The 27,090-nt window shown below is 51.4% G+C and overlaps 1 protein-coding gene across 1 annotated transcript; it reads left to right on the top strand.

The window, feature by feature from the left end:
* Positions 1-26,465, top strand: PLLP (plasmolipin). The gene is made up of 4 exons (XM_048816623.2): positions 1-412; positions 18,820-18,993; positions 22,559-22,678; positions 25,437-26,465. The coding sequence occupies exons 1-4, from the start codon at positions 260-262 to the stop codon at positions 25,542-25,544; spliced, it is 555 nt and encodes a 184-aa protein (XP_048672580.1). The 5' UTR covers positions 1-259; the 3' UTR covers positions 25,545-26,465.
* Positions 26,466-27,090: the final 625 nt, after the last annotated feature.

Consider the following 27,090-nt stretch of genomic DNA (forward strand, 5'->3'; position numbering starts at 1 on the left):
CGCGGGTTGCGGTTGCGAAGCCTCCGGGCAGTCCCGTCTCCGGCGGCAGCGAAGGGGTTCGTCGCCCTGCCGGCGGGAGGGAGGCTCATTGCCTGGAGCGCCGGGACCTTTGGGCCCGCAGCGAGCCGGCTGCTTGGCTCCTGTCCCCGGGTGTCTGCCCGCGGCCGGCGAGGGGGCGCCCTGCCCGCCCGGCACCATGGAGCGAGCCTGAGCCGGCGGCTCTCTGCGGATCGGGGCCGCCCCTCCTGCCCCCAGCGCCATGTCCGAGTTCCCGGCCAAAGTCCGCACCCAGACCAGCACCCCGGCTGGGGCGCACGGCCCGGCCGGGAGCTCGTTCCCGGTGCTGCGCTCCCTCGGCCTGGATCTCGGCTTCCTCCGCTCCTTCCTCGGGCTGCTCATGATCGTGGAGCTGGTGAGTACAAGCTCCCGGCACCGGGCTGGGCAGGGGCTGGCAAGGAGGGGGACAGGTAGGGGCTGCAGCAGGCTCGCTCAGCGGCTCTGAGCCCCCCGCCAGACACAGGTAAGAGGCACCTGGTGTTTGGGGGCCAAACCCCACCTCTTTCCCTCCAACCTTTGTGCAAACGCCCGGAGCGCCCCCCTTCCAGCTCGAGTGGTGTGCAGGGAGCCGGGGCTGTAAACAGATCCCAGGCACCTGCGGGTGGTTACCGTGGCGGGGGGGGGCTCCGATTATAACCGGGGCCTCCCCCTCCCCGCTGGAAGAGACGCGGCGCACACGGGCGCCTGGCCCACGCGTCTCTCTCAGCCCCCCTGCCCGCTTGGCCGGACACTTTCACCGCGTCCTCCCCCTTTGCCCGCAGCCAGGGTTTCGGTGGTGAAGTTCACCAGAGAGCCTCTGCCCCTCTCCGGGCTGCAGCCTTTGTGACTCGGGGGGTCCCAGGGGGCACCAACCCCCCCGGGGTGTCACTTTACACAGATTCCCCTTTTCTGGCGAGCATTCTAAAAATTGACCTTTTCTGCCGGTGCCCTAATTTCACAACGAAGTTGGAACAAACGCCTGGAGGTGAGGGCACAAATTCTGAGCACTGGAGAATTTTACAGCGCTCCATGGTTGCATTAGGGAAATGATCAAAGGCAGGTTTCCCTGCCTAGTCCACAATAATGGCCCCAGCCACTACCAATTACATGAGTGGTTCTCAAACTTTTGTACTGGTGACCCCTTTCACATAGAAAGCCTCTGAGTGACACCCCTCCTTATAAATTAAAAACACTTTTTATATATTTAACACCATTATAAAAGCTGGAGGCAAAGGGGGGTTTGGGGTGGAGGATGGCAGCTTGCAACCCCCCATGTAAGAACCTTGTGACCCCCTGAGGGGTCCTGACCCCCCGTTTGAGAACCCCTGAGTTACAGCAAGGTCAGTGCACAGGCTGGGCCATTATCCTGTTTTTTAAATAGGTAATAACTAGTTAGAGGGCAGTGTAATAAGGATATTTTTAAAGCTTGACAGAATTAGATGTATGGTTTGACACGTAATTATGGGAGAAAAGTCTATAAACGTATTAATGGCTTGATTCTCAGCTCATGGTGTGAATCCGGAGTAAGTCCAGCGAAGTCAGTGGCATTGTACTGTAGCAAAACCAAAGTGAGGACATCTGAATGCCACAGAAAAATTGTGGGCCTGATGCAAATCTAATCCCTGCTTGTTTTACCCTAACGTAACTCCACTGACTTCAGCAAGTCACAGCTGGTTTACACCCAGTGCAAGTGAAACAGAACCAAGATTCCACTGCTCCAGGCCAGAGTTGCAACAATGTAACAGAGGAAAACTTGGCCGCATATTATCATTGTGTTACGTAGTGATCCACTGTGCTATGAACTGGTTATTTTCATGCACCGCCTCTGGTTTGCATTCTGATTGTAAAGCATGAAGGGTTGTTTAGTCAATCAGGTCACTTGATTAGCCAAAATTAACCACACATGGCCTGTTGCAAAGCAGTGGAACAGTTACCCTAGTAACACACTCTGCGACCTTTGTCGTGGAGGAGGGGGAAAGGGTAACAGCACCTCCAATCGGACTTTCAACTGCCCCGTGCTTCAAAGCACATTTCAGTGTTCAGAGTCTCTTCATGGGGAGAGCTGTAGCCAGAATATGGTGGTAGCTGGAGAACCTTGGAACAGAGAATTGCTCCGGTTGGCTTCCTATGGAAAATAGACACTGGAGTCTTTATAAAGTACCAGCCACTGTGACTAAATTAGAGACAAACAAGAAGGACGCTTTTAAAAAAGTGTACAATCTCATAATATGATAAGACAAAAGAGTGTGTTTGCTACCTACATCATCACCAAATCATTCGTGCATTTTGTACTGAAAGATCAGCAGGCGGAAGAAAAGCATATCATGAGGAATAAAAGGTAAAGCTTTAAAGAGATTTCATGCGGATAATATTCACCTCCTATAGCCATGAAGATCATTCTAAATGGCATAAGAAACTCCCTAAAACAGGTGCGAAATTACACTCAGTCCCTTGACAATCTGACATGGAGTTAGATCAAGAAACACCTTTGGAAGATCTTTGTGAGAGGAAGTATGAGCTTCTCTTAGTTTGAAAGAGGGCTGTAATGTTTAGAGGTCACATTACACCCCCATTCATTCTAATACCTCTGCCAATGCCCCTTCCTCCCTGTCTTTCTACCCACTCAGATGTGTGAATCGGTTCCCTTTCCTGGGATCTGGTAGCCTAGGACTCTTTAAATGCCAGGGGAAATTGTCAGGATAAAAACCCATCTATTAAAATGATTCCTTTTATTGGATCAGATGATTCCTTTTATTACTTGCTCATTTACGGGGGTCTATTCCACCACGCACATCCCAGCCCCAAAGGTAACTACATTGGTCCCTTTTACTTCCCAGTTCCCTGGCATTAGTAGATGCTGCTGGTTTTTATTTTACTAAGCTGGATCCTGGCCATTCAGGGCTTGGAAGATCAAAACCAGCACCTTGATTGGCACCCAGGAGTGAGTGGGTAGCCAGTGTGGAATGTTGAGCTGAGTACAGTGTAACGAAGTACCCATATATACCTTCAGCAGCAACTTCTGAATGGTCTTCAAAGGCAACACCAAGTAGAGGGAGTGTCAAGACTCTCCTGAGGAGGGATAGGGGCGAGGGCTTCTGGGACAAGGTCCGTCACCCAGAGGAGGGTCCGCAGATTCCTAACCAACCTTAGATCATTCCTTGCCAATGCCTGGGAGTGTCTGAGCAATGATGGACTGAGTAAGTGCCTTAGGCTGTGGGCTGTATCGGAAAAGGGAAGGCTGTAGACTGCCAAAAGTGGGTGCAAGCTCAGCCCACCCACGTTCCCTGAAGCGCTTGCCCCTGCCTATCAGCATCACTTTCATCCTGAGTGGATTGAGCTGCAGCCACTTTGCTCTCATCCTCATCCCCATGCTGGGGAAAACAGAGCCCGCAGTGCTGGGATTCAGTGAAAAGGGATCACCCACACCCTGCCAAACAGTGCGGCTCCCAGGGGGTGTACATACATACATACACATGGAACGGGACTGGGGCCAGCATGGAGTGAGAGTTCCCACCGAGAGGGCAGTGCAAGCCCGTTGTAAAGCCATTGCTCTCAGACCACCCTGGTGCCAGAGGGGAGGCAACAAAATGTCATGGTCCAGGCCATTGCAGGGTACTGACAGATTGCGATAACAAGCCTGGACTCCTTACCTGTCTCCATAGCTAGGAGATCATCTCTCACAGTCAGCCATAGCCAGACTGTCTGTGCCATATCCCCATAAGAACATAAAACAGCCATCCGGGGTCAGCCCAAAGGTCCATCTAGCCCAGTATCCTGTCTTCCAACAGTGGCCAATGCCAGGTGCCCCAGAGGGAATGAACAGAACAGGTAATTATCAAGTGATCCCTCCCGGCAAACAGAGGCGAGGGACACCATCCCTGCCCATCCTGGCTAACAGCCATTGATGGATCTGTCCTCCATGAACTTATTTCTTTTTTGAACTCCATTATAGTCTTGGCCTTCACAACATCCTGTGGCAAACAAGTCCACAGGTCAACTGTGCGTTGTGTGAATAAATATTTCCTTTTGTTTGTTTTAAACCTGCTGCCTGTCAATTTCATTTGATAACCCCTAGTTCTTGTGTTCTGAGGAGTAAATAACACTTCCTTATTTACTTTCTCCAGTCATGATTTTATAGACCTCTATTCTCTCCCCCCTTTGTTCTCTTTTCCAAGCTGAAAAGTCCCAGTCTTATTAATCTCTCCTCATATGAAAGCTGTTCTAGCCCCCTCATCATTTTTGTTGCCCTTTTCCAATTCGAATATATCTTTTTTGAGATGGGGCGACCACATCTGCACGCAGTATTCAAGATGTGGGTGTGCCATGGATTTATAGAGGGGCAATATGATATTTTCTCTCTTTTTAGCTATCCTGTCCCCAATGATTCCCAACATTCTGTTCGCTTTTTCGACGACTGCTGCACGTTGAGTGGATGTTTTCAGAGAACTGTCCACAATGACGCCAAGATCTCCTTCTTGAGTGGTACCAATGAAACCAAACTAAGAGGGGTGTCTGGAATACAGAGCAAACTGAAGCTGCCCTGCTTCCTCAGAACTTTTCAGACAGGAGGATTCCAAAGTGCTTTGCAGTCCCCAGCCAGGAACTATTTACTCACCAACAAAATGCAACCACCTCTGCAATGGAATGTGGCAGCTGTGTAATAGCCTGCAGGAATTCTACACAGTAGTATAGGATAGGAAGTAAAGAAGCAGTGGTTATCCAATTGATAGGAGAAGGGGAATTTTAAGTAGGCAAAATGAAATTAGGTAAACTGGAAGTTGGCTCGGACTTTAATCAAATCTAGGTGTTTCTGTCATTAGCCTGTCACGGAGTGTGGGGGAGTCCAGGCCCTGCACCCCTCTTCCTGGGATTCACTGAGACTCTCAGCCAGCCAGTAAAACAGAAGGTTTATTGGACAACAGGAACACAGTCCAAAACAGAGCCTGTGGGTACACCCAGGACCCCTCAGTCAAGTCCTTCGGGGGAGCAGGGAGATTAGACCCCAGCCCTGGGGTTCCCTGTGTTCCTCCACCCAGCCCCAAACTGAAACTAAACTCCCCCCAGCAGGCTCTCTCCTCCAGCCTGTCTTCACATTCCTGGGCAGAGGTGTTACCTCCACCTCCCCCTCCTGGCTCAGGTTACAGGCTCTCAGGTCTCCCATCCCCAGGGCACATTCCCAGGTCAACACTCACCCCTCCCTGCTGCGTCACATCGTCACATAGCCCCATTAGAGTAACAAAAATGCCACGTGATCTTTAATCAGCACAAGCGGTCAGGGTCTTAGTCTTCTATCTCAGGGTATGTCTACACTTGGAAATTAGGTCAATTTTATAGAATTTGATTTTTAGAAATCAATTTTATACTGTCGATTGTGTATGTCCCCAATAAGCTCATTAAGTCGGCGGAGTGTGTCCTCAATACCGTGGCTAGCATCGACTTATGGAGCATTGCACTGTAGGTAGCTATCCCACAGTTCCTGCAGTCTCTGCTGCCCATTGGAATTCTGGGTTAAGCTCCCAGTGCCTGATGGGGCAAAAACATTGTTGCAGGTGGTTTTGGGTACATGTTGTCAGTCGCCCCTCCCTCCTTCCTTCCCGCCATGAAAGCAACGGCAGACAATCATTTCGCGCCCTTTTTCCTGGGTTACCCGTGCAGACGCCGTACCATGGCAAGCATGGAGCCCGCTCAGCTCACCGCTGCTGTTGTGAGCATTGTAAACACCTCGCGCATTATCCTGGGGTATGTGCAGAACCAGACTAAGAGATGCCGGCACGAAGATGATTTTGATGAGGACAAGGACACAGACGTTCCTGAAAGCACGGGCTGTGGCAATTGGGACATCATGGCGGCAGTGGGGCTGGTTGATACAGTGGAACGCCAATTCTGGGCCTGGCAAACAAGCACAGACTTGTGGGACTGCATAGTGTTGCAGGTATGGGATGATTCCCAGTGGCTGCAAAACTTTCGCATGCGTATGGCCACTTTCCTTGAACATTGTGAATTGCTTTCCCCCGCCCTGAAGCTCAGGAATACCAAGATGAGAGCTGCTCTGACAGTTGAGAAGCAAGTGGCGATAGCCCTGTGGAAGCTTGCAACGCCTGACTGCTACCGGTCAGTCAGGAATCAGTTTGGAGTGGGCAAGTCTACTATGGGGACTGCTCTGATCCAAGTAGCCAATGCAATCACTGACGTTCTGTTATCAAGGGTAGTGACTCTGGGAAATGTGCAGGTCATAGTGGATGGCTTTGCTGCAATGGGTTTCCCTAACTGTGGTGGGGGGATAGACGGAACACATATCCCTATGTTGGCACCGGACCACCTTGCCAACCAGTACGTAAACCATAAGGAGTACTTCTCAATGGTGCTGCAAGCACTGGTGGATCACAAGGGACGTTTCACTGACATCAACGTGGGATGGCCGGGAAAGGTGCATGACGCTCGCATCTTTAGGAACTCCGGCTGTTCGAGCAGTTGCAAGAAGGGACTTACTTCCAAGACCAGAAAATTACTGTTGGGGATGTTGAAATGCCAATAGTTAGCCTTGGGGACCCAGCCTACCCCTTGCTCCCACGGCTCATGAAGCCATGCACCAGCAGCCTGGATAGTAGTAAGGAGCAGTTCAACTATAGGCTGAGCAAGTGCAGAATGGTGGTGGAATGTGCCTTTGGACATTTAAAAGCTCGCTGGTGCTGTTTGCTGACTAGGTTAGACCTCAGCACAACCAACATTCCCATTGTTATCGTTGCTTGCTGTGTGCTCCATAATATCTGTGAGAGTAAGGGGGAGACATTTATGGCAGGGTGGAAGGTTAAGGCAAATTGCCTGCTGGCTGATTTTGAGCAGCCAGATGCCAGGGCGATTAGAAGAGCACAGCTAGGTGCACTGCACATCAAAGAGGCTTTGAAAACCAGTTTCATGACTGGCCAGGCTACAGTGTGACAGTTGTGTGTGTTTCTCCTTGCTGCAAACCCACCCCCTTTGTTGATGTTAGTTCCCTCTAAGCCAACCACCCTCCCCCCTTCGATCACTGCTGGCAAAGGAAATAAAGTCACTATTGTTTTGAAACCATGCAATCTTTCTTTATTAATTAAAAAAAAAGTGAGATAACTGACAAGGTAGCCCGGGTGGGGTGGGGTGCAGGAGGAGGGAAGGACAAGGCCACATTGCTTATTGTAGCCACACTACAAATCAAAACTGTTTGAATGCCAGCCTTCCGTTGCTTGGGCCATCCTGGAGTGGAGTGGCTGGGTGGCCGGAGCCTCCCCACCCACGTTCTTGGGCGTCTGGGTGAGGAAGATATGGAACTTGGGGAGGAGGGCAGGCGGTTATACAATGGATGTAGCGGGGGTCTGTGCTCTTGTTGGCTTTCCTGCGGCTCCAACAGACGCTTCATCATGTCCGTTTGCTCCCACATTAGCCTCAGCATTGCCTCTGCTCTTCACGCTCACTTAATGCTTTCCTGGCCTCTGCCACTGAATGCCTCCACGCATTCAGCTGTGCCCTATCAGCGTGAGAGGACTGCATGAGCTCGGAAAACATGTCATCGCGAGTGCGTTTTTTCACCTTCTAATCTGCGATAATCTCGGGGACGGAGATGATAGGGGGAGCATAGAAACATTTGCACCTGGAGAGAGATAAAAAGGGAGAGTAAAATTTAAGATGATACATTTCTGAGAACAAAAGGGAGACTCTTTCACAGTGAATCAAGCAATTCACAGCAGACAGCACATGTGCTTTAGGTACAAGGTCGCGTTTTGCCTTTTATATTGAGTGCCTGCCGGTATGGTGACACATCACAAACGGCTGGACAACAGAATTAAGTTTCCAGGCAGTCATAGTAAGCCTTTTGGTATGCGGGGTTGGCTTCTTACACCTTCATAACACGTGAGAATGGTTTCAAACTGCAGCACCATCCTTTCCCATAGCAAGCAATGCCGGTTGGGTTTCACATTTAGAAGGAGGGGCTGTGGTTTTTGGGTGGATGTGCAGCACACACCACCCCTCGCCCCACTGCGTGGCTATTCTCCGGTATAATCCCTTTTAGCCAAGCACAAACAACCCAGCACAAACGGGGTCCTTTTACTGGTCCCTTACAGAAATTCCCCTATTTCAACCAGGTGACCATGAACGATCTCACTCTCCTGAGGCTAACACAGAAAGATATAGACCAAATGTTGCTTGAATGCAACCAAAACCCAGGACCATTCGCTGCCATGCTTTGTGCTGCAATGATTCCAGACTACTTGCTACTGGTTTGGCATGGTAAAGTGTCCTACTGTGGAGGATGAAATAAGGCAGCCCTCCCCAGAAACCTTCTGCAAAGAGTACCCCCAGGAGAGCTTCATGAGATGTCTCTGGAGGATTCTCGTTCCATCCCCGGACACGTTAACAGACTTTTCCAGTAGCTGTACTGGCCGCGAATGCACCCCAATTCGTCAGGGCAAATCAAACATTAAACACTATTGCTTTTAAACCCTGTACAGTAGTTACAAATGTGCACTCACCAGAGCTGCCTTCTCCGGCTTCAGGGTCGGGGATCCCGCCTTGGGAGGGTATTGGCTCCAGGGTGATGAAAAGGTCTGGCTGCCGGGGAGAATGGATTCACGGCTTTCCTGCTGTGCATTCTTCTTCTCTTCCTCATCCACAAAATCCTCCTCCCTGTTGTGTGAGATTCCCCCCTTGCAGGCGTCCACGGACAGTGGTGAGGTAGTGGTAGGGTCCCCTCCCTAGAATGGCATGCAGCTGATCATAGAAGCGGCATGTATGGGGCTCTGACCCGGAGCGACTGTTTGCCGCCTCTGTCTTTTGGTCGGCTTGCCTGAGCTCCTTACCTTTCACGCAGCACTGCTGTGTGTCCCTGTTGTAGCCTCTCTCCACCATGCCCTGTGCGATTTTGGCATATATATTAGCATTTCTTCTTTTTGATCGGTGTTCGGCCTGCACAGAGGCTTCTCCCCATACAGCAATCGGATCCAGCGTCTCCCGTTCGCTCTATGCTGGGGCTCGTTTGCGATTCTGGGGGGGCTGCATGGTCACCTGTGCTGCCGAGTTCGCCACGCTGACCAAACAGGAAATGAAATTCAGAATTTCCCGGGGCTTTTCCTGTGTACCTGGCTAGTGCATCGGAGTTCAAAGTGCTGTCCAGAGAGGTCACATTGGAGCACTCTGGGTTAGCTCCCGGAGGCCAATACTGTCGAATTGCATCTGCATGACCCCAAATTCGACCGAGCAATGTTGATTTTAGCGCTACTCGCCTCACCGGGGAGGAGTACAGAAGTCGATTTTAAGAGCCCTTTAGGTCGACGGAACGGGGTTGGTTGTGTAGACGCATTAATTTTAAAATTGACCTAACGTGGCTAAATTCGACCTAACCCCGTAGTGTGGACCAGGGCTACGTCACGAAACACCACCTTCAGAAGCACCCAGCCCTTCGCACCAGTTAGGGGCATTGCTTCAGTGCTGTATTAGAGGGGAAGAGATTTGCCAACCTATTAACACCTCTCCCTGCTTTCCTTGTCAGTCTCCTATCAAACCACTCACCGTGTCCCATGCTGCTTAGTTTATGATCCCAGCCCAAGGTGGAGGAGTGACCAGTGTAGGATACAAGCCCTTTAGCCATGGAAAACATTCAAGGGAGGCCCAAACAAAACCAGAACCGAGATACAAAGATTGTACTAAGCACCAACACCCCGACCAGCATGTGATTAAGAAACAAAGGTCAGATCCTGCCCCAGTGAAGTCAGCGGGAGCATGACTGGGCCGTAAGTACCACAAGGCTTATATTCAGGAGTATTTTATTTGTATTGTATCCATGGGGGATTTGTTCTCCTCACCCCTGATCTCAAAGTGAAGCTCGGACAAAATCAGGAAGAAGGATCACACACAAACCGCAGGTTACTCCCAGGTCTAATGTGTGCAATCCCAGAAACTGTATATGCCAACATTCAGCGTGCAGGCCCAGTCCTGGTGCTCCTCTGTTAAATCAGGCGCTTGCTTCATGCCGTTCTTTTTCCATGCCAATTGCACAGACATGTTTTAGAACATCAGGTCCCCAAACCCATCTTGGTGCCCACGGAACGTCATCCTGCAGTGACATCACATCGGCACTGTGCCAAGATGCTGCAACACAAATGTGCCAATTGCGGCTTGGTTCCAGCGGCCAGTGTTTAAAAGGCAGCAGCCACAGGGGCCATGGCACTGAGCCGTTGTGAAGAAGGTAGGTTAGATGAATCAAGGCAACTGTTCTGTAGCGTCTCCTGCTCGCTGAGCTCCTTGTTAGGAATTTTTTCTTATGCGTATTTTGCAATCACGAGGGTTGGAAATTGATGTGAAAAAAAGAAGGCATTGTCTAGACTGAGGCGAGAGCAGGGCCTCTGGGAACCAGGGCCTTTGTACTCCAGAAGGACAATGACTTGTGTGTTCTAGTGTTTCTTTGCTGACAATAAGCAATGAAGACTTATGTAAAGTCCGTGGTGGCAAATCAAGGCCCCAGCCAGCTGCTTTCAAAGGCTCATTCTCCTCTATGTCAATGGAGGCTTAATGGACGTAGAGTTGTCCGTCAGACCCATTTATCTCCGAACCAGAGACGAGTCTGAATCAGGACCCTGCCGGCCTAATGCTGGGAAAGTTTTGGTTGGACGTATTCCTGGAGGTTTCATCCCATGATGCAATCTTTAAAATTAATCTTTAATTCCTGGAGTCTCCCGGACAATCCTGGAGGGTTGGCAACCCTAGCTGCCATCAGGGAGACCCGGGAACAATGGCCAGGTTGGATGCCCAATGGCCCAACCAGTGCCTGGAGCGGAGAGCAGGGAGCGTGCTGGAAATTCCACCGCTTTGCTTTGGGGCACCATCTTCAGGATTAGCTCCTGGCTAGCAGGGGTCAGATAAACAGGAAGCTCCGCTCCCACCTCTAGCTGCTGGAAGGGAGGAGAAGCTGCTGGTCTCTTCTCCCCCCTACCACCTCCTGGTCTCTGCTACGCTACATCTCCCTGAGTGCCTTCTGCAAAGAAGAGGGGAAGGAGAAAAGAGGGGCCCGCTACTTTACTGCTCCCCAGCCTCCGCTTTTGGGGTCCTCTGCCCTCATAAATAGCTCCAGCACCTGCCGAGCTGCGAGTGAGTGTGGGTGCAAGTGAACATATGTATGAGTTCCTGCCTGTGCATGAACACACCTGTAGGGACGTGGACATGCATGCAAGAGCTGGGTGTGAGGGTAAGTGGTGGGGTTCTCCAGTAAAGCGGGGGGGGTTGGGAGCTCTCTCTTGCTCGCTCACTCGCTCTTTAGAAAGCTGGAGGAAGGCACAATGGGACTTGGACGAAGGAGCAGGAGACAGGCAGCTCCCAGGCAGCTCCTGCTGCTTCTCCAGGTGTGTAGGAGGGGGTGGGGGGAAGACAACGGGACCCGAGTCCCCGGGGAGGGTTTGGCAGGGGAGGGGCAGAGCCAGCTGGCGCAGGGATAACCCTGGAAACAGCTGGGCCCAGGCTGCAGGGCCCAGGCTGCGGGTCCCAAGGTGGCTGGTGGGGTATTGCTCAGTCCGGCGGGTGCACAGGCCAGAGCCCTGCAGGGAAATAAGGACAGAAATCACTGCAGCTGGGGCTGATGCACTGAGACGTTCCCCAGTGACGAGGCAGATACTGGGGCATGGCAACCGCAACTTCACCATCGTAACAGAGTCACAGGCCTGCTGCGGGAGGGGGAGGGGAGGGGGGATTCTTCAGGCTGATGTCTGGGGCTGTAATTAGGGCAAGCCATGGGATGAAACTGTGAAAAGGAAATTTTAGGCTGACTATTAGGCATAATGTCTTAACGGCGAGGCTCCCAGGGAAGGGCAGAGCCATCCTAGAGTTTAGGAGAGTTCAGATCTGCAGTTTGGGCTCATCTGTTAAGTGTCAGGTCTCACAGCAAAGAGCTATAGGGCCTGATTTGGCTCCCAGCTGCAACGCTCCCAGTGACATCAAGGGTGTAGAATAGCTCACCATCCCGTCGGGGACCTGCTGGGTCATTAGATTATCAACAGCATTTCCTTCAAACATATTCCTTAGATCTCTATATTGCCCGTCCTCCTGGAGGAATCCCATGAGCTTTACAGATGGTGCAAGTAAGAAAGGCAGCTACTTCTGGGGTGGAAACACAGCAACCGGTTTGAGTCAGGACAGTGGATTTTATAAGTTTAGAGGAAGGAGAAGGGCTAAATAATTTCTCTGTGTGAAACAGCGGGGATGGGGGAGCGTTGGAATTTAGAAAGAGGGAACATCATTGATTTCCTCACACTGTGACTTAGCTGGGGCACCATGATTGGCACCCCCTACTCTTGCAGAAAGAGTGCTGTGGCCTGCTTGTGGTCATTGAAGATCCAGGACCTTGGTTTGGCATTTCCCCTGAAGACTGGTTGGTACGGAACCAGTACCCCAGCATGGGGCGGTAGGGCACTCCAGAAGCAGAGCCCTACTGCCCCATGCTGGGGCATTGGTTCAGTCCTGGCGCAGAGGGAAGCATGCCATCTCTCGGACTGTCTCCACCCACCCCCCAAGGAGGTCTCCTGGCCAAGCACTGGGCTGGTACAACTCCGCTTTGTTTTACAAATTTGGAGTTTTAATTCAGAAATTGAGTAAAATCAACCAGGATTTCCTCTGCCAACACAAAGCCTGATTCTCCTGTCTCCCACGCTGGTGTAAACAGAGAGTAACTCCACTGAAGCTGAACGGTGTAAAACTGGTGTGAGAAGAGAATCAGGGCTCTAATTCTCTTACTACTTCGATTTCGACTGAGTTGCTCAGTAAGGCCAGAAAGCAAATGTCCTGAGTAACTTACTTTCATCCTTGAGAGCTGGGGTTGCCCACACTACAGAGGGGGCTGCGAGCAGAGTGAATGAGTACAACTTACAGCTTCGCAGAGGAAGGCAGTGCACAGAGAGGCCGTGATCAATTAAACAGTTAGGAGGCTGTCGGCACACTGACCAACAGGTAGAGGTGCTCAGCCCTGTATGTTACGGGAGGGAGGTAAATGAGGGCTCGCCAAGGCATGGCAAAGGTGGATAAGTAGAAGCTATTATTTGTTTTATGGTAATGCCTAGAGAATCCATTGGTTTTTGTTCTATTTGTACAGCACCTTGCACAATGGGCTCTTGGTCCATGATTAGGGCTCTTAGGCACTGTGGCAATACAGATCATCATAATAGTGCAAGGCGCTGTACATACATAAGAGACAGTCCCTGTCCCACAGAGGTTGCCATCTAAATTAAAAAAAAAGTGGAAGGGGAAACTGAGGCACTGAGCTGCAACATGACTCACCCAAGGTCCCTCAGCAGGTCGGTGGCAGAGCCAGGAATAGAACCCAGGAAGTATGGCGACTGCAGACAGAATCATAACTCACTGGCAAGTAGATTCACAGTCTCGCATGAAAGCTTGGATCAGGCCCGTCAGTGAAACAGCCTCTCAGGCAGGTGTGTCTAGGCTATAAGCTAATGAAGAGCTTTTAATTCTGCACGGAGGGCTGGTCCTCTACCATGTATGTTTTACTCACCTCTTCTTCAACCCAGCTCTTATTCTCCCCCCCCCTTCTGTTCCTCCTTCTTTATTTGCTTTATTGTTCAGGGGGCAACGAGCATGACTAATATTTGACTGACGATGATAGCTCCTTTGTGTCCTACCTGCCGTTCATTGCTTCATGACTAGATTTACGGGGGTCTCAAGAGTATCATTTAAACAAAATATGTTGCAAGGTGTAGTGCAGTTTAGTGTATAAAGCCCTAAATAAAAGTGTGTGGGGGGGGGAAAAACAGCTTCTGCCCTGTGTCCTGTCACTGAGCTCAGCTGGAGCAGAGCAGCTGCCTTCCCCGAGATAGAAGAGCGAAGTTGGTGGGAAGGCAGGTCCCCATGGCTCTAATGAAATCAAAACAATTCTGAGCACTCGGCACCCATAGATCTCAGGGTGGCCCAGCACGACTAGCTCCATTTTACGGGGAGGGGGAAATTGAGGCACAGAGAAGTGAAGTGACTGACTTGTTAGGGTCCCTTTGAGTCAGTGGCAGAGATGGGAGAAGAACCCTAGTCTCCTGAGGCCTAGGCTGATGCCCTCACCACTAGACAACACGATCTCCCTATCCTGGGCACACTCTCCAGCCCCCCACTCTGTTGTACCTCTGGCTTCCAACAGGCTGTTTTATTGTCATGGGCTTTGCTGTCTGTATTGCTCATTCCTGCTCTGGTTACTCACCAAGGCAGGTCTGAGTACGTGGAGGGGGACCAGGTGTCCGGTTTTCGACTGGAACACCCGGTCGAAAAGGGACCTCGGCGGCTCTGGTCAGCACCACCGGCCGGGCCGTTAGAAGTCCGGTCGGCAGTGCTGTGGAGCTAAGCCAGGCTAGTTCCTACCTGTCCTGGCTCCGCGCTGCACCCCGGAAGGGGCCAGCAGGTCCGGTTCCTAGGCTGAGGGTGGGAGGCCCCCACAGGTCCATGCGCTGCCCTGCCCTGAGCACCGGCTCCGCACTCCCATTGGCAGGGAACTGCGGCCAATGGGAGCTGCAGGGGCGGTGCCTGTGGCTGAGAGCAGCGCACAGAGCTGCCTGCCACGCCTCCACCCAGGAGCTGGACCTGCTGCTGGCCGCTTCCGGGGTACAGCACGGAGTCAGGACAGGCGGGGAGCCTGCCTTAGCCCCCCCACTGCACCGCTGACCGGGAGCGACCGGAGGTAAACCCGTGCCCCAACCCCAAGCCCCCCCCCAAACCCCTCATCCCCAGCCCCACCCCAGAGCCCTCATACCTTCCACACCCCAACCCCCTGCCCCAGCCCAAAGACCCCTCCTACACCCTGAACCCCTATGCCCCCCCAGCCTGGAGCCCCCTCCTGCATCCCAAACCCCTCATCCCCAGAGCCTGCACCCCCAGAGAGAGCCCTCACCCTCCCTGCACCCTACCCCCTTACCCCAGCCCAAAGCCCCCTCCCACACCTTGAACCCCTCTGCCCCATCCCCCAGCCTGGAGCCCCCTCCTGCACCCTGAACCCCTCATTTCTGGCCTCACCCCAGAGCCCACACCCCCAGCTGGAGCCTGCACCCCCTCCCGCACCCTTGCCCCAGCCCAGGGAAAGGGAGTGTGGGTGGGGGAATGTAGCGAGCAGGGGGCATGGCCTCGGGGAAGGGGCGGAGCAGGGGGCATGGCCTCAGGGAAGAGGCGGGGCTAGGGTGTTCATTTTTGTGCGATTAGAAAGTTGGCAACTCAAGTTACATGGCCCACGCCCGTCTTTCATGCCCCTGCAGGATGTCGAGTGCTGACACTCTCGGCAAAGCAGTGATTTCCATTAGGCAGACTCTCGGGTATTCGTTATTTGGGCTAAACCGGTGTCATCTTAGCTGCACACTGGGCCAACCCCGTGTCTTGCTGAAGTCAGTAAGAGAGGGGAGGCCCTCAGGCTTCTGGCAAATCGATCGCTTAGTGCCCAGCGACACAAAATTTTGGCTGCCCATTCCTACGGTTTCACTGGGGCCTGGAGTGACTATTAATGGTAACTAATCACCAGGCATTTGGGGGTTAAGAGAACATCCCCCTGCCTCCCCCCCACCCATGCATTTTACCCTCTTGTTGATCTTTCCACCAGCCCAGCTACAGGACAGATGCATTTTTGTCTGTGGTCCCTCCCCTGACCCCTCTCCCCAACCTTCCCCATGGGGTTGCACCTTTGGGGTTGAGAGATGCGTTTGCAAAGGCCCAGCAGATTCATCCTTTCATCCCCCTTCTAAATGTGTCTGTAACCTGATTTTGGTACATCTTTCCAGCTCCTCCCCCACACCCGCCACAACCAAAGGGTGGCAAAGGGTCTGCAGGGACCGTGGGGCAGGGGGTCCCGGCCAAGGGAAAGCAGCAGCCATGAGGAGAGAAAAGATCTAGAAGGGAACCGGGCTGCAATAAGCGACGGCTGCAGGCACAGACAAAATGACAAATACAACGTTCCCGGGGGTGTGATGAAAACCCCTAGGGCCCCGCTGGATGAACACAGCGATGCTGTGCCAATGGCTCCTGCCACGGGCTGCAGCATCGCTAGGTAAGGAAAGAGTCAGTTTCTCCCAAGATGTGGGAAACTGCAGCCGGGGGTGTTTTCTCAGCCAGCGTCCCCCTCACCCCACCCCCAGCTTTCTGCCAAAGACCCACGATTCCTTCCCTTCTGGATTTCTAACGCGCCTTTCACTGCGGCGGGGAGGCAGGAGACATCGCTCTGGGAATAAAGGCTGAGCGGAGATCTCCCGGCCCCTTCCTCGTATGAGGCCACTTCCCCAGCAGAGCCAGTCTCAGAAAAATTTGCACCAGTTTTAACTAAATTGACTTCAACATCAGTTCTAGTTGGACAGGTGTAGCCCCCGGCCAGAGACGTGTTTAAGCCAGTTCACCCTTTGCTTATAAACAATGCAGATTCAGCCAGTAAATTACTGCCTCGCACAGGTATGGTCTCATCCCTCTCCGCTCCCAGGGGCAGGATCCTGGCCTGCTCTCTTACTGTGGGGAGGCAGGGTGTGGGGAAGGCCCATGTAAAGAGTGATTTGTTTGAGGGCCTGTCACAGGGTGCTCTGCTCACTGCTGGTCTGGCGCCTCCTCCTGGTCACTCGGGGGAGTAGCTCTCAAGGTAGACACCCCCTTCTGCGATTTGCACGCCATCCCTCTGTCTCATCCTCTGGTCTGCAGCGCCTCTCTGACTCCAGGACCCTCAGCGTGTCCTCCATGACGTAGCCCTCCAGCCAGGTCACTCAGCGTGCCCCCTTCCAGGGTACAGTCCATCAGCAGTCCTAGGCAGTCTTGCCATTCGCTGCCTCCAGGCTATGCCACGTCCTCGGTAGCTGGTAGGGGAAACCAGGTCTGCCCCCTTTTCCGGGTTCCAGTCCAGAGACCCTCAGCTCAGCAGTTCTGAGCTTTCCTCTCTGCCTTCACGGGCCCCTTCTCTGGACTGTGTCCTACACTCTGGTTCCCCTTCTCTGGATACTCCAGCTCCAAATCCTCCTCCCAGGAGGAACTGTAGACTAGCGCCTTGCAGCACTCAAACACCCTCCCTCTTCCCAGGGAGCAACTGCCCTTTCTCAGCAGCCCTGGCTGGGGCCTATTCCTTGGCTTTATAGGTCCGGCCTCTTCCTGCACAGGTGAGCCTCTCTCCAACCAGCTGCCTCTGATCTAACGCTCCCCTGTTTGCGGCCTATTTAGCTGTTTGGCCCCACCCAGCCCTTGCAGGGCTAGTGGGAGGAGCTCACCCCACCTCAGGGCCCTTTCCTTATACAGCCAGCGTTTTCATAGTCTTCCGAGCCCTTTCCCCCATTTAACGACGTCCACACCTTTACTGTGCAAGACTCTCAGACAAGATCTGGCCTGCCTCCTGGCACTTCAGAGGGGATTCCTGCAGTGCCTTTGGCTCACCCTTCCCCGCCCCAGTGCCGATGCGTCCTGTGTTTACATGGTGCGATAGTGTAAGATACACCCCCTGTCCCAAGGAGCTTCCAAGCCAAGTCAGACAAGCTACAAGACAGCCGGACAAGGAGAGGGAGGAGGTGGGGATTCCTCATGATGAGACAAAAGAAGGATATGGAGGAGAAGCTGGTGTTAAGGAGGAATTTGGAGGAGGGGAGAGAGGGTTGTTGAGGGGAGAGGGACTGTTCTAGGCCTCATGGGACAGCGTGAAGCTGAAACTGGGGGAAAGAGCCAGGACAGGATTGGGAAGAGCAGAGGGATTGAGAGGGGAAAATGAGAGCAGGTGAGGCATGATTACGTGGGACCAGCTTGGTGAGGGTAGGTTGAGATCACTGGCTATGAAGTGTTAATCATAACAGCTGATATTGACCTAGTCATTATTCTGCTGATTAACAGTGATCAGTAACACACACCAGGGAATCTCAAGGTCATTGACGGAAAAAAACAGAGGCCAGCCCTACAGGGGTGGAGGGAACTCGTTTCATTAAAGAACCAGCCAACGCCCGCAGGTTTAAAGTAATCATGGTCACTGTTTATAAATAGTTATGAGAAACCCAAGTGGGGAAGACAGTATGGGAAAGTGCCATGCCGATTACAGGGCTTGATTTCACACCCTGATCGTGCCACCTACCTTCTCTGGGGTCAGATCAACCCAATGCACGTCACCCGAGATTCCATCCTCTCTAAAACAAGCCACAGGACTGACAACAGATTCGATCCCCCTGAAAGAAATGTTAACAGTAACCTGGAAAGGGGGATAAATTGTGAGTTTTGTGCCATTTTAGCTTCATTGTGATATTTGAATAAGGGCTCAAATGGTTTTCTTTCGTGCTTGATTTTTACATTAGAAATTGAGGTCTTCCTGAAAAACTCTATGGACAACTTGTAGGATTATGATATCACAGTTACCAGGCAATTAAGCCTGATTAATTGAGAAAAGAAGGGATTTACATTCAGACTGCTGAAAGCCATTGGTCTAGTTTGTTTTTTGTTAACATGTCATTTAACTCAAATGCTTAAACAGTTGGGAGAAAAGATCTCTTTGTTAAAGAGTCAACATCCCCACCCTATCAAATAAGCCTTAAAGCTCACAAGCCACATCTGAGGTCTCGAAAGAGTTTTCCAGCAAAGCCAGGGAAAGTGGAGGCTTGACATTCCAGATATATATATCTACAAAACTTAAGCAGGAAGCACTTGCAAATAATGAATGACAGAGCTCACTAACTGAGAGCTGGATCCTGCTCCCATTGACATCAATGGCAAATCTCCCCGAAAGAAGAATTGTAAAGATTTATTTGATTCCTTCCTTTTAACCACTTTTTCCTTTCCGTTCCACAGGTGCTCGGCTTGCTGGTGTGGGCTCTCATTGCCAGTACGTTTTACCAACCCATTCCAGCATACGGCTGGGTGATGTTTGTAGCCATCTTTTTCTGGCTGGTAACAATCATTCTGTTTGCGATGTATCTACTGCAGCTTCAGATGAAGCTCTACATGATCCCCTGGCCTGTTGTGGTAAGCCCCTGGAGCTGCAGATAAATGGTGTATTTCACAGGGGAAATCATTCCACGTTAAATGGTTTTATGGGGCTGATGATTAGATGTACCCTAAGATTGATTCCGACAGAACGTCGTCTGCATCCAACATACCTGTATCTTGTCCTGTTATTTGATTTTAACTCGACCCATCAGTTACCGAGACATTGCTTTTAAAAAGCCATCTGAAAAGTGCCACTCTAGCCATTCACTGCAGAGATGAGAGGAGTTCTCCCATCTGTGTAATCAATAATCCACCTCCCCAAGAGTTGGTAGCTAGGTTGATGGAAGAATTGTCCCGTCCACCTGTGGCTGCCTACACGGAGGGTCAGCTTAACTACATCGCTCACCATGTGGATTTTTCACACCCCTGAGCGACACTGCTGGGTTGACTTAAATTTTGAGTATAAACCTGGCCTCTGTGCACTCTAACTTGCATTGAAATGAACGCGACATTCAGCTTCCTTCAAAACACAATAGGCTTCCCTGTCCTCTCATATGCCAGTTTCACACTTGTGTAATGCCATTAATAGAAATCAGGGGCAACTGTGCTGAAGTCACACCTGCTTTATATCCCTTTATACCACGGAGGGGGATCTGGCACCAAGTTATCAAACAGGGGCTTGGGTATATTAGAAAACTTACACAAGTGCAATTAAATCAATTTAGTCACCGCACTCCACCCGCAAATGGAGCTGCACTTAAAGAGGTTTAAGTCACACGTGTAGCAGTTCAGCTTAAGCTCAACTCACATAAATGCATCTTTAATGGTTTGTGCTGGTGAAACTATAGAAAATTCAGTTACACCAGTGCAAATTTTCTAGATGTAAACCAGGCCTAGGAAAGGATAACGTTTTGCAGGGAATAGACACATTTCTCTATGCTTCTAAAAAGCCTTTGACGGTTGAAAGTAAAGGGCACGATGTGATGGGTGATGCTTCAATGAACATTAAATAACTCAGCTGGTTTTAAGGGGACGATTCTGGGTTTACACCAGCGTTACCGCAGTTCTTTGAATTTTGGCCTAAATAAGTAGTGATTTAGGCCTCAGAGCAATATTAGGGATTAACCTTCAACCAACACTGCATCCAGCTTTCAATCTAGTCGGCGTACTGGAACTATTTGTACAGTGGGGGGGCTGAGAGTCACTGACCCAAACTGTAAACCCTGTATATGATGGAAACCACTTCAAGCCAGCACCCCTAGTCCCAGTACCTATAGAATCTAGGCGAGAGCAGGGGACCTGACTCTGTTTCAGTGTTGCAGCCCTCTTAGTTGTAGGCATAGGTGCCGACTCTGTGGGTGCTCTGGGGCTGGAGGGGAAAAATTAGTGGGTACTCTGCACCCACGCTCCCCTCACACCCCGCCCTCCACCTACCTCCCAGCGCTTCCCGCCTGGCTGCCGCCAAACAGCTGTTTGGCAGCATTAGCACACTCTGGAAGGGCCGGGGGAGGAGCGGGAATGTGGCGCACTCAGGGGAGGAGGTGGGGAAGAAGCGGGGCTGGCACAGGGATTTGGGGAAGGAGTTGGAATAGGGGCAGGGAGGGGGCGGAGTTGGGGCAGGGATTTTGGGGAAGGGGTTGGAAGAGGCAGGGCCTCATGGAAGGAGTTAAGTTGGCGCCTGTGGTTGCAGGAGTTGAAGGCAGATATACCAGGGAACTAGACCCCAGCGTGGAGGCACAGGTGGTGGTGCCCTGACACAGGAAGGGCCTGACTCCACAGCATTTAGTCCATGTCTGGACAGGCTTTTTAAAGGAAGGAAGTAACCCACTAACAGTTTGCGTCTACATTCCTGGCGTAATGAAATCGCCCTTGAGTTGGAGTGGGAGGTTTGATGCTGCAAGGAATGCAGGATTGGGCCCCAGAAATAACAAAGGCAAAACAACACGGCCTTGCAATAGTAAAACAAAGGGCTGCAGAGCCCTTTGGCTCAAGGCCCGGGAGCGAATTGGACTGGCCCATATAAGGCTGCATGGAGTGAGTGCTCCTCTCTTCAGAATGCCAGGTTGGTTCCCTGGGCAATGCTAGGGGGTTTTATGTCCAGTGCAATTCCTGCTCTTTAACAAACCCCCCATTTTAGTGCACCCAGTCCCTAAGCGAAGTGGGAAAGATACACTGTCCTGTTAACTACCTGCATAGTCGCTACTTACTCCAAAGGGGTGCTGTTAGTACCAGCGAGGCAGCATATTCGTCACTGCACACCTTCTCTCTTCACTAGCTGTTTAGTTTTCCTCTGTCCGGGTCACTGAGCCACGAGGCTTTTCAGAATTCCCCCGAAGCTGCAATATGTCTACGGGATTCCACAGATCACACTGCGAAAGTCCAGCCGTGATTGTAAATATTACTTTAACCCTCCAAGCAGATTTTTCAAACACTTTCGGCATGATTTAGTGCCGGGGTTCTCAACCTTCTTCTTTCTGAGCCCCCTCCAACGTGCTACAGAAACTCCACTGCCCACCTGGGCCACACCTTGTTTTTCTGCATATAAAAGTCAGGGCCTGTATTGGGGGTAGCAAGCAGGGCAATTGCCCGGGGCTACGTGCCACAGGGGCCCCCATGAAGCTAAGTTGCTCAGGCTTTGGCTTCAGCTCCAGGTGACGGCGCTCGGGATGGCAGGGCTTGGGCTTGCTGCCCTAGGCCCCGGTGAGTCTAATGCCGGCCCTGCTTGGCGGCCCGCCCCCAGGGGGCCTCGGACCCCTGGTTGAGAACGGCTGATTTAGTTCATGCTTTATTTGCTATTGCAAATCAGCAGGGTGAACACAAGTGCTGGATGCAGTTGCATGCAGTAACCTGAGTTGTGCATACAACCAACCTGACACCTACTGTTCAAAGAAAACAGCACACTTCAGATGTTTATGTGCATTGGCCTGCTACACCCAGGGTTGTGAGTTCAATCCTTGAGGGGGCCATTTAGGGATCTGGGGCAAAAATAAGGGACAGTACTTGGTCCTGCTGTGAAGGTAGGGGACTGGACTCGCTGACCTTTCAAGGTCCCTCACAGTTCTATGAGATAATAAATATATAATAATATGGAGATATACTTATCTAATGCATATTCTATGGGCCTATTCAAAACGTAATGCTTCTTCCTCACCTTTCAAGCATGCACAGGATGTTTCTGGTATGGCAATCAGAAGTGAAGCCGTTAGCAGTGCTCACTTACCTGTGCTATAACACAGTGCTCCTTGCGCTGGACATGGGTTTTCTGATACCATTTGCAAATTCACAGGGGCGAGAGGTGGGGAAACCTGGCCTTGCCCCTCTTCATGAGAACGGGTTTTTCCAACCGGAGATCTTTGCTAAACTCCTCTCGGCCAAGGGATACTGCTGGGGTGGAGCCAGGTGAATTAATATATTTTTGTGTGTGTGTGTGTTTTACATTTTCAGAAGTGACCAGTCATGGTGGGTGCCCCATTTAAGACATCTGAAAGGGGCCTGGTTTTCAGACAGGTCTGGGCAAATCAGCGTGATAGATCAACAAGTAACAGGAAGAAAAGGAAACAGAGTGGTCCCTTTGACAGAAAACATCCTTTTCTTTCCCTAGTTAGTGATATTCAACACGGCTGCGACTGTCCTGTACGTGACTGCGTTTATTACGTGCTCCGCTGCCGTTCAGGATCACATCCGGCTACCCGGGGACTACAATAAAAGAGCAGCTGCATCAGTAAGTATCGAATGCGGCCCTTGCTTTTCCTATTTCTCTCTGCTATGGGACCCTTCTGGACTGTGCTGTGTTCACCTAGGCCTTGTCTGCGCTACACAGTTAAGTCGTCCTACATTAGGTCAACTTGCAGCCACCGCAGTAATTACTGTGTTTTCTCATGTCCACACTGCCCTTCTTCTGCCGCTGGAGTGCGTCCTCACCCGGAGCACTCACACCGACTGAAGAGGGGCATTAGGGGGGAGCTCCCACCTGGGAGCCCGACTGCCCGGTGCTGGGGACACCGTATTGCCCTAACTACATTGACCTAAGCGATAGGTGTACCTAGCCTCTGTTTGCCAGAAGCTGGGAATGGGAGACGGGATGGATCACTTGATTCCCTGTTCTGTTCATTCCCTCTGGAGCACCTGGCACTGGCAGAAGACAGGACACTGGGCTAGATGGACCCTTGGTCTGACCCAGTAGGGTCGTTCTTATGTACGCCTCTCATGATGGTGGAGTTATTAGGTCAGTGCAGTGTGCGACTGACATTGACAGGAACAACACTGTAATGTAGACACAGAGTTAGGTGGACGTAGGCTGCCTTACATAGGCCTAACTCTGGAGTGTCGACCTGGCCCTTGAGACTAAATGACTTGTACCTACCCGAGATCCAAACCAAGCAGGAAAAAGGAGCGAGGCTTTTAGGAAGATGAGTGAAAGTGACCCAGGTGGACAGGACTGTCAGTTCAGCAATGTGTTACCTGGCTGGTGTGTTCCCTCCACAGTCTGTTGCCAGCACGCTTGGCTCTCCCACTGAGAGGCTCTGTTTTCAAGGTACAGAGCCAAGGCAAAGGAGAGCAGTCTGTGTAAAATCCCCTCTAGGCAAGCCAGGGAAACTGTTAGCACCTTTCTAGCAAGACATGCTTCCTCAGAGCGATTTTAGTATCAACACAGGATCTGTGCGGTGCAGGTGGGGACGTGAGGCCCCACCCATGCTGCTGGTGTCACCAATGAGTTAATGAACCAGGTGAAACCTTTTGTTCCATTTTAGTGGGGTCTCAGAATCAGCTCAAAGAACAAAGGCTCTCAGTTTCCCCCGAGCACAGAGATGACCCTCTACCCCAGCTCTGCAGCATCTCCTCCTGCTGGTCAATCCTCTACTCTGCTAGGAAAACACAGCTTCCTCATATAATGCTGTTCCCCACCCACTCCTCTGCAAAATGCCAGCCTTCGTGCCCTGTTTGTCCAATTCTCCCATGGCTGTCTCTGGGCTGTCCTGCATTCTGCTGCCCATCTCCTCGGGCTGATACACCAGGTCGCCAGCCTCTCCTGCAAATTCCTGCTCAAGCCCAACTTCTGCTGTGATACCTACAAGAAATTAGTCAGCTAATGTTGGTTCACTAGGAGAGCAGCTGGGGAAGAGTTCATGCAAAAAATATGATAAAATAAATCCAAACAAAGCCCCCCCAACACACACCTTCCCCATCATGCTGCTATGGGTTTTCCTTTCCCCCACCCTTCATCTGTTGTCTTAAAGACTAAGCTCTTCAGGGCAGTGACCAGGTTGTCTCGTGTTTGGACCATGCCTAGCTCACCAGGCAGGCACTTACTGCTACATAAATAACAATGAGGCCCGCCTGCCAGGCCCTCACCTCTTTGGCTGGGTCACCCAGCTGCAGCCAGGCAGCACAGCTGGCCTGTCACTCCTCTGGGTCCTCCTGTACCAGGCTCAGCCTCATGACCTCCTGCTTCTCCCACAGCTGCCACTCTTTCTCCTTCCCCGTTTTACTCTTGGGGAAAAAATGGGGTTACTCAGCATGCAGGGGGCCAAAACATGATCGAAAATCAGGCTTTAGCCTAGCTAAGAGCCTAGGCAACGCTACTGTCTAGTTTAGGTCCCCACCTTGGGGAAAGACCATCCTCCTCCTAACTGATAGGTCTCATTGCCATGGCCAGCCAAAACGCTGGTAGACCCTGCTTGGCCATCATGCGTGATATTATGAAAGGCTTTAAACCATGCTGTTATAGCCGGTTAGATGGGCATCCTGAGGCACTCTTCAGAAGGGATTTTTAGCCCCACCCATCTAGAAATCTCAGCTCCAGGAATGGCCATTTCTCAAGGGGGTCTCACTTGTGTTTGAGAACTTTGGCCCAGACCCACAAAGGTATTTAGGTGCCTAATTCTCATTGATGGGCCCCATGTGGATCCAGTATCAAAATAAGCAGCTTTCAGTCACGCTCAGTGGCTCCTGTTTCTTACTTGTGCCATGCACGTAGGCGGTGCCACTAGATGAAGTCAGGTAGAGGGACACAGGTTCCTGCTCTTTAAAAGGATCTTGCATCATAAGATTGACTTTTAAAAATTCTTTGCATGTTTAAACTGGACGGCATCCCTGCACTTTACAGACAGGAATGGATGGAGCCTCACCGACTCCTTTAGGTGACATTTGACACACACGATCCCCCCTTTCACAGCAGAGGGGGAAGGGAGGGGGGAGTTGGCACAGCGTTAAGTAACTTGCCTGGGCTCCTACAGTGAGTCAGTGGCAGAGGCAGGAATAGGACCCATTGATAGAGCCCGTCCTTGCCTTTTGTGCCGAGGCAAGATGCACTAAATCAGGCATCCGTCAGACCAGGCATTTAGTAGGGCAGCTGCTGCTGCTAGCTGACTGAGTGCCACGGATTCTAAGCACCGTGCTCGGCAGCGTTAGCATCAGTGTTAACAACACTCTGCTGCAGAGAAACTAACCGAGCTTTGTTGTGTTGCTCTCTCTTTCAGTTCTTTGCCTGCATTGTGATGATAGCCTATGGGGCCAGCACTTTCTTCAGCTTCCAGGAATGGAAAGGATTTGGCAGCAATGCAGCAACCAGTCAAGTGACTAACTAACCCCCCCCTCCCGCCGCGCTGGGTCTCTTGAAGGCAGTTTACCGTTGACAGGGTAGGGGCGGGAGGGCTTGCTGGATTTGCATTGAGCAAGGGAGCCTCTCATTCAAATCAGTAGTGGCTGAAAATCATTACTGGCCAATAGCTGTTTGGTGGCCTACGTGAGGGCTGACACGTGGTCTTTTAATGCAGCTTACAGTGGATAAGTGTCCACAGCACAAAACCCACCACAACTGGCATCCTTGTATGGTGAAAGACTGACTTGGGAGACTGAAGTCTCTGGAATTGGTGTCTTCATGTCACAGTAGCTTAGGGCAGGGGTTCTCACCAATGTCACGGCCCACCAGTGCCCCAATAACTGTTTTTCTGCACATAAAAGCCCAGGCCGGCATTAGAAGGCAGCAAACAGCAATTGCCCAGGTCCCCATGCCAGGCAATTGCCCAGGGCCCCTAAGCTGCTCAGGCTTTGGCTTCAGCCCCAGGTGGGCCCCGGGCTTCAGCCCTGCACAGCAGGGCTTTGGTTTTCTGCCCTGGACCCCAGTGAGTAACATTAGTCCTGCTTGGCAGACCACCTGAAATCTGCTCGCAGCCCCCCCAGGGGGCTCCAGACCCCTGGCTGAGAACCACTGGCTTAGGGGAAATGTATCCGTGCCCTGCCTATGGCGCAAGACTTCAGTCACCAGGACTGGTCAATCCAGCACATTTCACTGGCACTAAATTCACTGAAAATCAAACCAAGACTCCTCCCACAGCCACTTGCAGCTCTAATGTAAATAATGAAAAATTAACTCTTTGGTTGAAGCAATGGCGGAGTTGTGGGAATGGAAGCTAGGCGATGGTACGAGATTGCAACCATTATTTTATTGATTTCTAAAATCTGAAGTACAAGTTGTATGTTATAAATAAAAATCTTTCTAAATCCAACAGTTGGTCAAGGAAGTTTTTAGTAGAAACTTTCTTCCCTCCTGAAAAAGCCATTGTAAGGTAAAACTTCATGCCATATAGAAAGCAGAGATTCACTTGCACAGTAAAGTAGTACTCACCAGGAGTAATGACATCATAGAGTTTAAATCCAGAGGGGCCCCCTAGATCAGCTTGTTGACCTCCTGTATGTGACAGGCCACTAAGACCACCCCGCACCCGCACAGAATCTGGTCCCACGGGTATAGCTATCAAATGTATTGGGTTTGCCCAATGCTGCTTTAATATTTAGAGTTAAGTCACAGGTTTATCATGCTTCCTACCTTAGACAGAGATGATGAAATCCTGGCCCCAATGAAGTCAGTGGGAGTTTTGCCATTGATTTCAATATTTTGGGTGAAATCCTGGTCCCACGGAACAGGGGAGAAGAGTCAAATAATTAAGCCCCCCCCCCCCCCCCCCAAGCTGCAGGTGATCTCCAAAAAGATAACATTGTGGGTGATCTGATGCTAATTCACACCAGCAGGGGATGTGGCCAGTCAAGTCCAATTTATGATCTTTAAGGGACTTGTGGAGGTGGGGAGAAGAAAATCCAGAAAATGGCATTGGTACCCAATCAGATAGAAAC

Source organism: Caretta caretta, chromosome 12 (genome assembly GCF_965140235.1).
Source record: "Caretta caretta isolate rCarCar2 chromosome 12, rCarCar1.hap1, whole genome shotgun sequence".
Classification (NCBI taxonomy): Eukaryota; Metazoa; Chordata; order Testudines; family Cheloniidae; genus Caretta; species Caretta caretta.